This window comes from Nicotiana sylvestris, chromosome 8, assembly GCF_000393655.2.
Source record: "Nicotiana sylvestris chromosome 8, ASM39365v2, whole genome shotgun sequence".
Classification (NCBI taxonomy): Eukaryota; Viridiplantae; Streptophyta; class Magnoliopsida; order Solanales; family Solanaceae; genus Nicotiana; species Nicotiana sylvestris.
The window spans coordinates 115,243,236-115,260,596 of record NC_091064.1 but is presented as its reverse complement, the minus strand read 5'-3'; the positions used below and the strand labels follow the sequence as shown (position 1 = coordinate 115,260,596).

The following is a 17,361-nucleotide window of genomic DNA, read 5'->3' as shown; positions in this document are numbered from 1 at the left end:
TTTACCTATTCTGCCTATGGCAAGAGAGGATTTAGTAGTTGTGTCGTCCTCCTTTCCTGGAGCAACTTCGTGGGCGCCAGACGAAGTTCCCAATTTGCCCGGCTGGGTTCGGATGTTGGCAATCCATTCGACTTGCGGCGAGCGTAGGTGGCGAGCTATGTCCCGGGGCAGATAGGAGGCGAAATACCAAGGTATGTGTGTGTGCTGCTTTTACCTTGGTCTTCATATATTTGAGATAACATTTTCCTCTTTCTTTTGTCTGGCATTGCCGTAGTAGATATCGGAAGGTCCCCAGGGGCGAAGCTGTGCTCCTCTGCAGAGGGGGAGGAGTTGTTGGCTTCCGAGCCAAGGGACGATGGCGATAAACGGGATATGCACTCACAGTGCGATGGAGCTTTTAGCGGGGCTAAACGGGTTTGTGTCTCCGAGGAGAAAACATCGCCCGAGCCTGTTGTTCCTGAAGTCTCCAGTACTGGAGTGGTGGTTCCTCCGAGTGATCATGCTTCGACCGAGGTTGGTTCTTTCAGGGTCGAGGGGGCTGGACCAACAAGAGTGTGCTCGGACTTCGAGGAAGTCCGTTGGTTTCACTTCGCGGTGAGTTTCGGCATAGTCTTTCTGCATCTTGTGTCTTCCCTTCCTTATCGAGTTTTTCTTCTGCAGGCCTTTGATAGGCTCAGGTCTGAAATGCTCCGTCATGGGGCTAGGCTTTGGAAAGCCCTGGATGTGGGTAGATCCCTTAGGCTACTTTGCGAGGAGAAAGAGGTTGAGTTGATGCACTAGCTATATGAGGTGTTCTGGAGCTCGAATTACGATTGCTATTTGATAGAGCATGTAACCTCTTGTAGTACGCGTTTTGCCTTTTTAACCCTTAAGGTTAACCTTTTTTGCCTATCTCGGTTGCAGAAAAAGACGGAGGCTCTGGAGTACCTTAGGGGTGAAGCCGACTGAGTTAGGAATGATTGTGGTGAACTAAGAGCTCAGGTGCAGGCTCAAGCTTCAGAGGAGAAGGGTGCCTTTGCTAAAATTCCTGCCTTCGAGGCCCAACTCCGCTTGGCTCATGAAAACGCTTTAGTTCAATCGGATATGATCGCGAAGCTCGAGTCCGACTCTTGAAGGTCAGGGCTGAAATCGTCGATGCTCGGGCTGAAGCAGCATTGAGTCGTACTAAGGCTGATCAAGAGATGGCAATTCATTTGAGGGATGATACTGATGCCCAAGTCGAGCTGAAGAGGGCCCTCAATCGTGAAAAGAGGATCGAGGAATATGTTCGTTGCAGATCCCGAAGAGAGGTGCTTCATGAGATCGGCGCCAGGGGTTTTGTTCTCCTGGAAGAGCTGGCTCGAGCAAGGGTGGACGAGTGTGATGCCCGGCCACTTCTTGCCAATGTCGCGGAGAGTAAAGATGGGGCTGGTAGGCCGTAACCTTCTGAAGCGAAGCTGACCCAAGAATGCCAATGAGTCTATCCAAAACTCGCACTTAGAAAATTTTGCATACAACTTCTTTTCCCTCAAAGTCTGAAGCACAGTCCTCGGGTGTTGCTCATGATCCTCTCGCGTCTGGTAGTACACTAGAATATTGTCGATGAACACAACGACGAAGGATCCAAGATAAGGCCAGAACACTTTGTGCATCAAATGCATAATGGCTGCTGGGACATTAGTCAACCTAAAACACATGACAAGAAACTCATAGTAACCATATCTGGTCTTGAAAGCAGTCTTCAGGATATTCGACTTCCGAATCTTCAACTGATGATAGCCTGAACGTAAGTAAATCTTGTAAAACACCCTGGCACCCTATAACTAATCAAATAAGTTATCAATGCAAGGAAATGGATACCTGTTCTTCACTGTAACCTTGTTCAGCTAGCGATAATCAATACACATACGCATAGAACCATCCTTTTTCTAAGACCAGAGCACCCCAAGGTTACACACTGGGCCAAATGAAGACCTTATCAAGAAACTCCTGCAACTGCTCCTTCAACTCTTTCAACTTAGGAGGAGCCATACGGTAAGGAGGAATAGATATGGGCTGAGTGCCCGACAACAAATCAATGCCAAAATCAATATCTCTATCGGGCATCATGCCCGGAAGATCAGCTGGAAACACATTTGAAAAGTCCCTCACTACTGGAACGGACTCAACTATAGGGTTATCAATACTGACATCTCTCACATAAGCTAGATATGTGTCACACCCCTTCTCAACCATTCGTTGAGCCTTAAGAAATGAAATGCAGGGTGTATACTCTATGGTACCCTTCCACTCTAATAGTGGAAAGCCTAGCATACACAACGTCATGGTCTTAGCGTGACAATTAAGAATAACATAATCGAGCGACAACAAGTCTATGCCCAAGATAACATCAAAGTCTACCATGCTGAGCAATAATAAATCACCTCTGGTCTCAAAACCGCTAATAGCAATCAAACATGACCGATATACGCGGTCCATAACAAGAGAATCTCCCCCCCAAGAGTAGACACATAAACATGGGAACTCAAAGAATCCCGAGATACGCCCAATTGTGGAGGAAAATAAGAGGACACATATGAATACGTAGAGCCTGGTCAAATAATACTGACGCATCTCTGTGACAGACTGGGACAATACCTATAATGACAGAGTCAGAAGCAACATCCTCTAAATGAGTCAGAAGAGCATAATACCTGGCCTTGACTTCCCCTCTATGGCGACCTCGACCTCCCGGACCTCCACCTCGAGCTGGCTGAATAGGTGGGGTGGTAGCTGGTGCTGGAAGCATGGCCGGAGGACCCGGTGGAGCACATGGTGGATAAGAAGTCTGCGGAGATGCACCCCTCCTAAGTTTGGGGCAGTCCTTCACCATATGGCGAGTGTCTCCACACTCACGTGGCTGTTATGACTGAATCGGGCCAGGTCTGCTGGACTGGATGCTAATAGCACCCTAAGAAGGAGGCATACTAGATATTGGCAATGCATAATAGGGCTCCTGGGGCCTGGAAGAAGATGGAACTGCACTCGCTGCTGGAAGAGCTGAATGAACAGAGCGAATCATATAACACCATGTTAGGGCACGAGCTCTAGAATAATAACCAGTCACTCGAGGCCTCTTAGCCTCTTTCTCCCCTCTGCCCCGGGCAAGCATGCCCTCCACTCTCCTAGCAATACTCACGACCTGCTTATAAGAGATATCCATCTCCAACTCCCTGGCCATACTGGTCCTGATATTGGGGTAGAGTCCCTCAATAAACGATGAACCCTCTCCCGAATTGTGGCAACCAAGGCCGGTGCATGTCGGGTAAACTCATTGAAATGGACTACATACTCTGACACAGTCATAGAACCCTGGCACAAATACTCAAACTCTGTGTGTCATGCATCCCTAAGGCACTAAGGAACATACTCTCTCAAAACCATATCCGAGAACTAAGTCCATGTGAGTGAGGCTGCCTCGTCCGGACTCTTTAGCTCATAAGCATGCCACTACTAATAGGCTGCTCCTCTAACCTGGAAAGTGGTGAAAGAAACCCCACTCATATCTGCTATGCCCATAGTACGGAGAATAAGATGACATTCCTCTAGAAAACCTTGAGCATCATCTGAAGCTAATCGGCTGAAAGTAGGTGGGTGGTACTTCTTGTACCTCTCAAGTCTAAGTTGCTCCGCTTCAGAAACGGTTGTCCTGGTCTGATCAACCTGGGGCTTGATCAGCCTGGACCCTCTACTCAGGAGTACGGGCTACGAGAGTCTGTGCCCCTCCCTCATCCTGAGATGTGGCGAGAGCTAGTGGGATCAATCCATTCTGAGCTAAGGTGCTGAACTTGCTCATGAAATGGGCTAGAGTCTCCTGGAGGGCTAGACCAGCAATAGGAACCTCAGGTGCCTGCCTCCAGCTGGAGCTACTAGGGGCTCCTCTGTTGTAGCTTGCGTGGGTGCTCTACCTACACCACGTCGTCGTGCTCTACCCCGGCCCCGGCTAGCAGCTCTAGCAGGGGGCTCGAGTGCCTGATCGTCGGATCTCCCGATACGGGTCCTCACCATCTGTGAGAAATAATAGAATAGAGAAATTCTTTAGAATTTGATGTCAATAACTCGCACGACAAGGAATCAAAAGAAGTATGATTGTTCCTAACAGTTCCATAGCCTCCCGAAGATAAGTGCAGACGTCTCCGTATTGATCTGCGAGTCTCTAATAAATCGGCATGTGACTCACGACACCTATAAACCTAGAGCTCTGATACCAGCTTGTCACGACCCAAATTCTCCCTCCGTTAATTTGTCGTGACGGCACCTAGCCTCTATGACTAGATAAGCCTAACAGTTTGCGGATATGAAATAAAAGCATGAATATTAAAAGCTAACAGTAACAACAATCTAAATAAGCGACTGAATGCCACTCGGCATATACAATTATCAACTTCTGAAATGTACAAAACAATCCCAAAAATAGGGACACCGTAAGTCACAAGGTACTATGAAGTGTTAACTGTTTTATACATCATTTTCTAAAGAAAGAGGGAAAATGAACATAAGGGGATAGAGGGGGACTCCGAGGATTTGCGGGCGCGGGTAAATGTACCTTGAAGTCTCCAACAGCAGCGGCTGCAACTACGAGCTAGGATGGTAAGAAGAACCTGGATCTCGAACAAAGCTCAAATCAATCCAAAACAATGCTCTTTCCACAAAAATCAGACTCTGAATGGTCCAAATCCAAAAGCTCTCTCTGAAAATCCCTCAAACAATTGCCAAATCCCGAGTTCCCAAATCCAAAAATGAAGAAATAAATCAAACCCTCGAAGCCCATTTTCTGACAGTTAAACCACACCTGTGATCCATTAACTGCTTCTGCAGCTAAAGCTCCGTACATGCACAATATCATTAAATCCCCAGGCTCACCTGCGCACATATATCCGCATTTACGCTCAATCGTCCACTTTTGCAGAACTTGTCTTCCTCCCTAAATCCGCTTCTGCAGTTACCCTTCCATAGATGCGGCTTCGCTTCTATGGCTCCCACGTCGCATCTGCGACCACCAACCCTCATGACTAAAAACGCACCAGCATCCCCAAGTGCAAAAACACTAGAACTAGCAATTTTAGAAATTCTCCTAAGTCCCAACTCATTCCGTTAAGCACCCGAAACTCACCCGAGACCCCTGAGACTTCAACAAAACATACCAACTAATCCTAAAACACCATATGAACTTAGTCAAGCCTTCCAACTACATCAAACAATGCTAAAATCACGAATCATCCTCCTATTCAAACTTAAAGAGCTTAGAATTTTCCAAATTCGACAACTGATGCCAAAACCTATCAAACCACGTTCGATTGACCCTAAATTTTACACACAAGTCATATTCAACCCTACGGACCTACTCCAACTTATGGAATCAATATCCGATCCCGATATTAAAAATTCCACTGCCGACCAAAATCTCCAAAACATCGACTTTCGGCATATCATGCTTAAATGAACTACAGACCTCCAAAACACAATCCGAAAATGCTCCTAAGTCCAAAATCACCTAAAGAAGCTAATGGAACCGAAGGAACTCCATTCTAGAGTCATCTTCATACAGTTCCAACTACGGTCCAAATCCTATGGCTTAAGCTCCTGTTTAGGGACTAAGTGTCCCAAAATACTCCAAAAACCAAGAAAAAAAACTCCCGACAAATCACAATAGTAGAAATAGATACGGAAAAAGTATTTAATAATGGATCGAGGCTATAACTCTCAAGATGAACTGCCAGGTCGTCACAATTTAGGCTTACACCATGATTTGTTGATACCGTTGCTTGATTATGTTTAATAATTGTTGGATTAAAGCGGAGGTTGATGATTTCAATATTTTAAAGTTTCAAGTTGAATTTCTTATTTTTAAAAGGAATTGATAAATATTATGACAATTTGAGAAAAAAAGCTATGTTCAACCGCTTCGCAAGTATATTCCGTGAGCAGGGTAAATTTTTACTACTCTCATGGGAGTGGGTCATTCACCTCGGCATGATTTATTGATATATTATATGGTTTGGATCGTTCAGCCCTCGACGTTGCACATTATTTTTATATGTATATTTGGATCGGCTCATATGTCCTCGACATAACTAGTGCGTAAAAATATTGGAACCCCTTATATATTGGGTATTGTTTCTCGGACTTGAAAGGTGAAAAGAGCAGATGAAAGAAATGACTTGGTTCCTAATTGAATAAAAGGATTGTTTACTTATTTCCTGCTTCGAGTTCTATTATCATTGTATAATCCATGTTTGATTAGAACTTTATTTTATTATATTGTCGTCCCTGAGTAAGTGTCGGAGTCGACCTCTCATCGCTACTTCTTTGAGGTTAGACTAGATACTTACTGGGTACATTTTATTTATGTACTCAGGCTACACTTTTGCACTTAAATGTGTAAGATCTGAGGCAGATGCATATGGATATCAGTCCGATGTGCACACTTGACTTACACTTCAAGACTTCACAGTGAGCTGCCTTCCGAGCCGTTATGCAGCAGCTGGAGTCTTCCTTTTGTTATATTTTATGTCTATCTCTTTTTCAGATAGTGAACTAGTATTCTTTTGTATATTTTACTAGAATGCTCATATACTTGTGACACTAGGTCCTGACACATAGTAGTAGACTTATGATTTTGGATTTATTTTTATGATTTCGATTTGCATTCAGTTGCTTTCGTTTAATTACTTTATATTTGTAAATTTCTAAAACTTTTATAAATGAGGAATGTTATTCACTTAGTAAACTTATTCAAAGAGGGAAACCACTAGATTGATCAGTGTTGGTTTGCCTAACAATGGTGTTGGGTGTCATCACGGTCTATAATGGGTTGGGTCGTGACATGGCATATTTCATGCCTCAATGATAAGTATAAATAAATATCTATTTTGCTATGAAATAGAAAAGTAGCTACATGTTATAAAAATTTTAAAATTATTTTAGTATAATAAATAGGGTGTAATAATTTGCTATAGAATGTTAAATTTCCTACATTATACATTAGATAGTGCAAAAACAAAGCATGACAATAGCAAAAAAGTAAATTTTCCACAACCAGTTGCACAAAATTGCTAAGTTTTAAATATTATGTTTATTGTTAAACATGCAAATTTAAGGATGTATGTTCAGTTTTATGTATAGTTCACTGGAATCTTTAGTCCAAAACACATAGATAAATATAGATACAGATTATGGATGTTGCACACGGTTGGAAAAATGGGGAATTCGTAATTTAGTTGATACTTCAATCTCAATATCTCACTAATTTTTTATTTAAGAATGTTAGGAAATAGTAAATAGGGCAAGTATCCATTCTTTATAAATATTTATATCCTTGTTTGCTTTGAAAATCGAACTCAGCCTCCAACATTGAACAATAGTCAATTTCATCCTCATATTGAAATTGATTATTTTTTGGTAATTAAGGAACTTTATTACCAAGTAAATATTTACAGCATACACCGGAAAAAAAAAACTCTGCACTCTCTTTTGTTGGACATGAATCCCCAAAATAAGATTTCTTCACTACCCTCTTATCAACTATACCCCTTCCTAGATTATACTGGATACCAGTTCATATTACTTAGATAGGCATCCAGTATTTTACAATTTTGAGCACGTATATGAATCTCATGTACTATCATTTTCACTATACTCAATGCATTGATTTGTTTCTTTTAAAATATACTATTATTCCTAGCCTGCCAGACGTAGTAAACTACTGCAGCAAAAGTTATTCTGTATAGCTCTGCACTAGCACTCTTTCCTGCTGCTTTCTTCACTGCCTATTGCACTTATTCATGCCATTGTTTCTTCCTTCTCATGATCCCTTGCCGGTATAACAATTTCGGCCATATTTTCCATAATACTTCACACTCGAAGAATAGATGTTGTACTATTTCATTGCTCATTTGACATCTTGTGCATAAGGTTTCATCAACTAACCCTCATCTTGCAAGTTTGTCTTTGGTAGCTAATCTGTCTAGAATTGCCAGCCTTAGGATGAAAATCCATTTAGGCATCCCCTTATTGTTGCATACTAGACCTCCCCATGGCACCTTTTGGAAGTCCCCTTGCAGTTTTTTGTACAGCTTTCTGGTAGAAAAACTGTCTATCTGATTCACATCCTCCTCTGAATATCCTGCCTCTTGAAATTGTCTTTGCTTTGAATATCTTCTGAATTACCCAGGAAGCATTTTTTGGGTCTGTGTCCCATATATAGTTCTCTTTTATATAGTACGTATGAACCCACTGCACCCACATTTTCTCCTTCTTTTTACATATGTTCCATAGCAACTTACATATGACTGTTTTGTTCCCCAGCTCTATGTTTGTGAAGTTTAATCCCCCTGCTGCTTTAGGTACACATAACATGTCCCAAGCTATCAATGCCTTTTTTGTTGGCTCAGCATTCCCCGACCATAAAAACCTTCTGCATATTGTCTCAATGAACTGTATAATTTTCTTTGGCAAGATGAACACGTGTGCCCAGAAATTTTGAATTGTACCAAATACACTTTTGATCAATGTTGTTCTCCCTGCATAGGATAGAAATTTGATTGTCCAGCTTTGCACTCTACTCAGCATTTTATCAATCAGTGGCTCACATTGGATTGTTGATAATCTTTTTGTACTCAAGGGGACACCAAGATATCTAAAGGGTAGATCACCTTTAGTATATCCTAGTATTTCCAGGATCCTTTACTGCGCCCTGCTGTCTACACCACCAAAATAAACACTATTTTTGCTTGTATTTGCCACTAGTCTAGAAGCTTTAGAAAATCTTTGAAACTGGTTATGTATTTCCACCACAGATTTTTCCTCACCCTTGCAGAATAATAGTAGATCTTCAGCAAATCCCAGCTGCATGAGATTCATTTTAGCACACCTTGGATGAAACCTGAAGTTTTTGATGCTTCTTAGTTGTTTCAGTAGTCTACATAAATACTCCATCGCAATGACAAACAGCAATGGTGAGAGTGGATCTCCCTGCCTTAGTCATCATTTTGCTTCAAATGGCTTGATTGGCTTTTCATTGACAATGATTGAGTATGATACAATGCTAATGCAGGCCATCACCCATTTTACATACTTCTCAGGCAATCCCAACAGCCTCATTACCTGTTCCACGTACACCCATTCCACTGAGTCATAAGCCTTCTGCATGTCAATCTTTGGCATATATCTGGGTGATGTATTCTTCCTCCCATAACCTTTGATCAATTAATGGCTCATTATAATGTTATTAGGATCACTTTGCCTGGTACAAAAGTTGTTTGGCAGTTATCTAACAACTCCGGCAAAACTTCCTGCAATCTGGATGTTAAAATTTTGGATATGATCTTATATAGAATAGTGCAACATGATATAGGTCGGAACTCTTTAATATTACTGGGGTTTTTCACTTTTGAAATTAGTGTTATAGTTGTACAGTTGATTTGCTTACACATTTCTGGGTTCTCAAAGAACTCCAATACAGCTTGAGTCACCTCCTTCCCTATAATATGCCATGCTTTCTTGTAGAAAAAAGTATTGTATCCATCACAGCCTAGGGCTTTGTTATCATCAATATCCTGAAGTGTTTGCTTGACTTCTTCTTCAGTTATTGCTCTTATTAGACTCAATTGTTGTTGCATGTTCAGGTTGTTCCCCTACTTCATCACTTCTGAACTTACTGCTGGCAATTGCACTGCTGCTGTTCCAAGTAGTTGCTCATAGAATTTTAGAATTTCAGCTTCCACATCCTTAGCTGTATTTAGTAATTGACATGCATTATTAAATAAATTACCAATATGGTTAGTGGCTTGCCTACTCTTAGCACAAGTATGACAATATGTTGTATTTACATCTCCTAGTTTGAGCCATTTGATCATTGATTTTTTCTTCATTATGCTTTCTTCAATTCCAATCCATTTAGCTAGCTCCGTCTTTGCCTCTTTTTCTTGTGTTATACTTTCAATACTGTTGCCAGATCCATCCATTTGCTCCTGAATCCCCTCCAAATAGATTCTTGTTGCTTGAATTCTTTGACCAGTGTTGCTAAATTCCTGTCTATTTATCTGCTTCAGCTTGTTCTTTAGTATCTTGAGTTTTATCCATACTTTGTTCATTATTGTTCCTCCACCTCTTTTCCTCCAGTATTCATACACAGTATCCTCAAATTCTTTATGTTGTGCCATACAATTAAAGAACTTAAAAGGTCTCTCTCCACTCTGTTGCTCATAGTCCATTGTTATACTTAATGGGCAGTGATCAAAAAATCCAGGTTGCAATACCCTCCCTTCCATTACAGGCCATATTTTTATCCATGCAGCATTGACAAGTATTCTATCAATTTTATTGTGGACATGATTATTAGTCCAAGTATACTTCCTTCCAACTGTTTTTAGTTCAGTTATTCCATTTCTCCAGATGAACTCTTTGAAATCTTTCACTTTAAATTCATGTACTAGTGTCCCTTGTACCCTATCTTCATTAGTCAAGATGGTATTGTAGTCCCCCATTAACACATAAGGATCAGTAATACCAGCTATAGTTTTTCCCATATCTTCCCATAACAGTTTCCTATCTTGTATAGCATGCATACCATAAATAGCACCAAACCTAAATGTATTACCACTTTGTACCTCTGCAACCCCCTATTATGTATTGCTGATGCACTTCATAGCACTCAAAATCCACCTTTGTGTGATCCCAAGAAATCCATATTCTACCACCTGGAGCATTTGTATAGTTTGTTATCCATCTTCAATTATTGAACACCTTCTTTATGACAGCTTCAGCCTTTGCTTCTTTAACTCTATTCTCTAAGACAACCATTAGTACCACCTTATTCATCCCAATAAATTTTTTTAGTTCTTCTTTCTTATACACCTTATTCAGTCCTCTAAGATTCCAAGTTATGATGTTCATCCTTATATAGTTCTTTGATTCATATTACCACCTCTGCCTCTATCTCTAGGCAGTTCACTCTCCTTGTCATGTTCCCCTGTCATTTGAACTATTCTTTGTGCAGTGTCTAACAAGGCTTTGAAAACATTACCAGTGTTGATTTCCTTCTCACCTCTCCCATCTCCATTCTTCTTAGATGCAGACTTGCCTTTTGCCAATTGCCATTATTCTTCATTTGAATTGTTATTATGGATCACTTCTCTATTCTCTTCCATTTGCTCCAGAAATCTACCTCTTGTATCAATTTTATCAGTCTTTGGGTCTAGCTTCCTCACAACTTTTCATATCTTTTTATGATTCTGCATACCATATGTCTGTTGTCCGACCTCTTGATTCTGCATTTTCTGGTTGTGACATGAGTGTCCAATTTGACAGCAAATTTGATAGTATTGAAGTTTCCAGTCATATTGTGCCATTTGCTCAATCACTTTACCATTAGGATCAATTAGTTTAATTGTCCCTGGTAGAGTCCTTGATATATCCATTTATATAAGAATCCGAGCATAGGAAATCCTATCAGCCACAGTTGTGCAAGCATCAACATACAGAGGCTTCCCTAGACCACTTCCAATTTTGCTAAGAGCCATGTTACCCTAGTAGTTCAATGAGAGTTTTGGAAATTTTACCCATAGCGGAATAGTTTTCAAAACCTCTTCATTGAAATCAAACCCCTCAGCCATGCTTTTAGTATTACAGGTCTATTGTTCATAGTATAAGACTCATTCATCAATATCCCATCTCTTTCTTCAAAACTATGCATCAGAATTGTAAAATATCCATCACTATGGAATAATACCTTAGGCTTTCTGATTTTTCCCCATTGAGCAGCAACAAATCGTTCAATAGCTCCTATAGTTGGAGTATTTCCAACTATGTACATTATTATTGCTCAATTCCATTTCTGCTTCTCCTCAACTATATCTTCCTCCATAATTTGAACTACTACCTCACCCTCTTGTATCACCGGTGGTACATATGTTAGATCCATTCATTTTGCAGTTAATTTGTTCTCATGCAATAATCCAGCCCATGAACTTCCAAAATTGGTTGGTCTAGTCTGATTCTGCTTTTCTTCCTCAGCTCGTATAATCACTGTTCCATTGCTCTGCTTCCTTAAGATACTAGTTGTTACTGTTTCATTGGAATTTGCTTTACTTGTGCTTGCTCCTCCAATGGAGACCGGCGATATGTTCATCTTGAGTACCCCTTGATTAGTAGGACTCACTGGGATAGCTGATTTAACACGATTGCAGCTCAGATTTGGCCAATTCAGTTCACTATCGCTGTCGAGATCCAGTTCCTCTTCCTGCATTTTCCCCTTTGCATGTGGTTTTCCTTGGCCCTTTGAGCTATTTTCCTAGATTTCACGATCGATTACTGGCATTTTATTTTGATTTTTCCTTGGCCTCCCTCTTCCTCCCATTTATGGTGGTGCCACAGGTTATCGCATCTAAGATGCGTTCAGAGAAAAGAGAAGCCCTTATATTATACTATATGTATTTTAAAATACCTAAACCTCTATAACATTTATCTTTTTTTTTTTTTTAACCTTTGTTTTGGACTTACCTATAACTAAATAAATATTATCTTTGAAACAAAAAAGAATGAAAGATAATAACTAAACATATAAGTTAATGATATTCAATAATGATAAATGAGAAAAACAAATTACAATAAGTAATTTTTCCGTATCAAAAAGTTATTAATAGCATCAAAATTCAATCTATTTACAAAATTAAGAATAAACAAAGTCAGACCTTTGTAAATTATGCAATATATGTAATAATAAAAATGTAAAAAGAGAAATAGATTTTATAACAATTTCTAAAAGTTGTCTATTTATACTTTACATGAATTTTATTTTACAATTTAGAAAAAAATCTATTAATATAATTACAACTCAAGATTCTATATATACAATAGAGAATAAGAGAAAAAGTAAAAGGAAAGATGCATAAATACACTCCTCAACTATGATCATATTTTCAACTACATACTTTTTCTTTACGGGAAATCTAATTATTCCCCTAAACTTTTTTAGAGTAGAATAAATTCACTCTTGAAATATCACAACCAGACTATAGTTGGGCTGCAAACTACAATCGCTTGACACATGTATAATTCATTAAAAAATAATTCTTGTTCTTTCCCTTATTTTTTTTCTTTCTTTTATTTTCCCTCCTCCTTTTTTCTTCCTAGATAAACGATTCATTTATAATTCATATAGTTTTCTTTCTTCTTTCATGGATGAAAGGATTGGTATGTATGTAATAATTTCTAAAAACTCTAACTTGTCAAAACTCTAATTTGCTGATATTCTTGGTTTGAGGCTTTTAAATGGCTATTGTCATGGAGGACTTTTAGACGGTGGATGTCACTAGTGATTATGGGAGGTGGAAAATGATGGTCGTTGGGATTCAAGGATTCCATTTTTTTCCGCACGAAAAAGTTTTCTGGTGACAATTTTTTTTGTCCAAATTTGAGTGTGTTTTACTTTATATATGTATAAATTTTTCTTGAAGTATGATATATGTGTGGGAGGAAGAGAAAAAAAAAAAAAAAGAAAGAATATAAGCTGAAAAATGGTGGTCGCCGGAATTGCAAGGGATTAATTTTTTCTAGCGCCAAAAAACATTTTCGGTGATAGATTTTTTGTCCAGATCTGAGTGTATTTTGCTTTATATATTTTTATTGAAAGTGTAATTTATGTGTGGGAGAAAGTAAAAAAGAATGAAAAAATATAAGTGGTTGTCGGGATTTCAAGAACTCCATCTTTTCTGATGACAAATTTGTTTTCCAAACGTCGTCGTCATATGTTGTGCTTGAAGAACCTAATGTAAAAAAGACAAGATAAGAATATTATATAAAAGGATAAAGTATAAAAAGAAAAGAAAAGGTAAGAAAGTATATATTTAATTGAAAAATTTGCTCCTCACTCTATTTGAGAGAGTGAAATACACACGCACTGCCACATAAGCCTTTAGGGTGGAATTAATTATACTCTAAAATAGTTTAGGGGAATAATAGGACCTCGTAAAGGAAAGGTGAATAGTTGAAAATATGGTCATAGTTCAAAATGTACTTATGCATTTTCCCAAAGTAAAACTTAAATTCTCTCTCTCTCTCTCTCTCACACACACACACATACATATATTATTTGCAAACTTAGAGCCCATTTGGATTGTCTTAAGAAAAGCAACTTTTAAGCAGAAATAGATTTTATGCCAAAAAGTAATTGTATAGGGTAAAATATATTTGTTGGCCTAGAAGATTGACAAAAGAACTCAGACATGGATCAGGTCTATCTTGTGAAGCACAGTCATGATCAACCTGTGAATGTGAGGTGCACGTGAAGGAAATAAATATAACTGATCGAGAAGCAATATCTCCTGATCTGATCGAAAAGGTTGCATATTGGATAAGGAGAGAAAGACTTTGTAACGATCCGACCGGTCGTTTTGAGCTCTAGCACATCTTACAGCAGTTTGAGGCCATGACCAGCTTCACTTCAGGTATTATGACTTGTACGCATCGTCGGAACTGAATTTCGGGAAGTTCAGAGTTGATTTGAAAAGAAAATTTCATTTCGGAAGCTTTAAGTTGAAAGAATTGACTAAGGTTAGATTTCTGAGTAAACGACCTCGGAATCGGGATTCGAAGGTTCCAGCAGGTTCATATGATGATTTTGGAGTTGGGCGTATGTCCGAATTGGGTTTTGGAAGACCCAGAAATGTTTCGGCGCCTATTGTGGAAGTTAGCATTTTGGAAAAATCTCATAAGTTTGGGTTGAAGTGCATTTCAGTGTTATCAATGTCCGTTTGAGATTCCGAGTCTGGAAATAGCTCTGTATGGTGATTCTGGTATTGGGAGCGCAATCGGAATTGAATTTGAAGGTCCGTATGTCATTTTGGAGTCATTTGGTTAAAGATAGAAATTTGAAGGTTTTTGAGAAGTTTGACCGGAAGTGGACTTTTTGATATCGGGGTTGGATTTTGATTCCGGAAGTTGGAGTAGGTCCGTAATATCAAATATGACTTGTTTGAAAAATTTGAGGTCAATCGGATGTGATTTGATAGGTTTAAATACCGAAAGTAGAAGTTTGAAATTTTAGAGTTCATTAAGCTTGAATTGGAGTGTGATTCATGGTTTTAGCATTGTTTGATGTGATTTAAGGCTTTGAGCAAGTCCGTGTTATGTTTTTAGACTTGTGCGGGTGTTTGGTTTGGAGCCCTAGGGGGCTCGGGTGTGATTGCGGAGTGATTTGCTAAGAAATAGGATTGTTGGTGCTGGTATGATCGCAATTGCGATGCATTGGTCGCATTTGCGAGTTTCTGTTCGCATTTGCGAGCCTAGGATTCTGATGGGAAAGTTTACAATTGCGAACGAAGGATCGCTTTTGCGAGGCTGTCACCTTTGCATTTGCGAAGAATCTTGTCGCAAATGTGACCAGGCCAGGGTTGGCTAGGCTTTGCATTTACAATGCAATTGTCGCAAATGCAACATCGCATTTGCGAGCCGGATGTCGCAAATGCGACATCTGCGACTAGAACTTAGGGCTTTTTATTCCGAGACATAGCCCATTTCCTTCATTTCCCACTTGGCCTTAGGCGATTTTGAGAGCATTTGAGGAGGGATTCCATCATCATCAAAGAGGTAAGTAATTTCTATACATCATAAGTTAAATATATAGATTATGGGTAGATTAACATGTGAAAATTAAGGAAATCAAGGGTTTTAGATAAAAACCTAGAACAATGTAAAAATAAGATTTAACCACAAAATTTGTTAGGGAATGGAGAAAAAATCATATATTCTTGATCCTTAGATTATGTGTAACAATTTTCTTCAAATATTTTCGGAATCCGGGCACGTGGACCCAGGGATGAATTTTAGGAACCTTGCATTTAGGGTTGGGAAATTGGTTTAATAATTAGAATATGAACTTTTGAGCATGTATTGACTAGATCTTACCCTATTTGAATAGTTTTGGATCGTTCGGCTCTGAATTGGAGGTTTGAGCGCGTTCTTGAATCGGAATAGGCTTCGGATCGAGGTGAGTCTCTTTTCTAACCTTGTAATAGGGAATTGTCCCCATAGGTGAGTTAATTGGTTATGTGCTCCTATTTGTGGGGGCTACATACGCACGAGGAGATGAGAGTCCGTGCGTAGCTACTATTATGTTATTGTCGGGGTAGTCTAGAACCCAAAAGGATGTTGTACTTGGAAATATTTGTAATCCTATTGACGATTTGAATTGCTTAATTCACATCGGATTAGTAAGTAAATTTCTAGATTCATTTTCTTGAATTGTTAAAAGAGAATTGGATTTTCCTTGGATAGTTGTTCCCTGATGAAGTCTTGATTAACTGTTTGAATATGTGATTCTATGTGTACCTGCGTCACATAAATGATTCGTGAGCAGGGAGTTTGTTTATTTTATGTTGACCACGTCGCATGGATGATTCGCGAGCGGGATAATAGATGCATCTATGGTTCGGTCCGTTCGACCCTCGGCAGTGCACATTTTACATTTCTGTTGGGTCGGGCCGTACGACCTTGGCATGATATGCGCTTGCTTGTATTGCTTGTCTAAGAATTTTAAATGTTGATATTTGCCTTTCCTGGCCATAGATAAATTGATAAAGGTAATGAAAAGTAAATCTTTGGAAACCCCTATTATTTGAGAAGTTGTTTACCAGCTTTCCAGCTTTATGAGTTTAATTTTGCTTATGAAATCCATGAATTTCTCACACTTTTACTATATTATCATTGGACCACTAGTAAGTGTCGAAATCAACCTCTCGCCTATGCTTCTTCGAGATTAGACGGGATACCCATTGGGTACACGTTGTTTTCGTACTCATACTACACTTGCTGTGCATTTTTGTTGCACATGCATATGCATCTATAGTGGGCTAGTGGGCGTAGCAGCACATATGGAGACTTAGGTGAGCTGCACTTCTCGAGACGACTCGCAGCCAGCAGAGTCTCTTTTAAATTATTGTATTTACTTTCTGTCCAATATTGTATTCTTGATGCTTGTTGTATTACATTATTTCCTAGAAATTGCTCATGTACTTGTAACACCGGGTTCTGGGATGATCACGGGATTTTTCAGTAGTTAAACTTTGTAAAGACATCCTCATTTATCCAGCGGAGTTATCATTTATTATTTATTTGTTTAAAGGAAAGGATTTCAAAAATAATTAAAATGAGAAATTGCTAGTAAATTGTAGTTTCCTTGCATGACAGCGGTGTCCGGCGCCATCACGACCCTTAGTGGATTTTGGGCCGTGAAAACATGGTATCAGAGCACTAGGTTCCCTTAGGTCTCACGAGTCATGAGCGAGTCTAGTAGAGTCTTGCGGATCGGTACGAAGACGTCTGTACTTATCTTTGAAAGGCTAT

General features: G+C 39.4%; 1 protein-coding gene across 1 annotated transcript; it reads right to left on the bottom strand.

The window, feature by feature from the left end:
• Nucleotides 1–9,653: 9,653 nt before the first annotated feature.
• On the bottom strand, nucleotides 9,654–10,821 carry LOC138875560 (uncharacterized). Its single transcript, XM_070154397.1, has 2 exons — nucleotides 10,765–10,821; nucleotides 9,654–10,640 (listed from the first exon to the last, which is right to left on the bottom strand). Exons 1-2 carry the CDS (start codon nucleotides 10,819–10,821, stop codon nucleotides 9,654–9,656), a joined length of 1,044 nt encoding a protein of 347 aa, XP_070010498.1.
• Nucleotides 10,822–17,361: the final 6,540 nt, after the last annotated feature.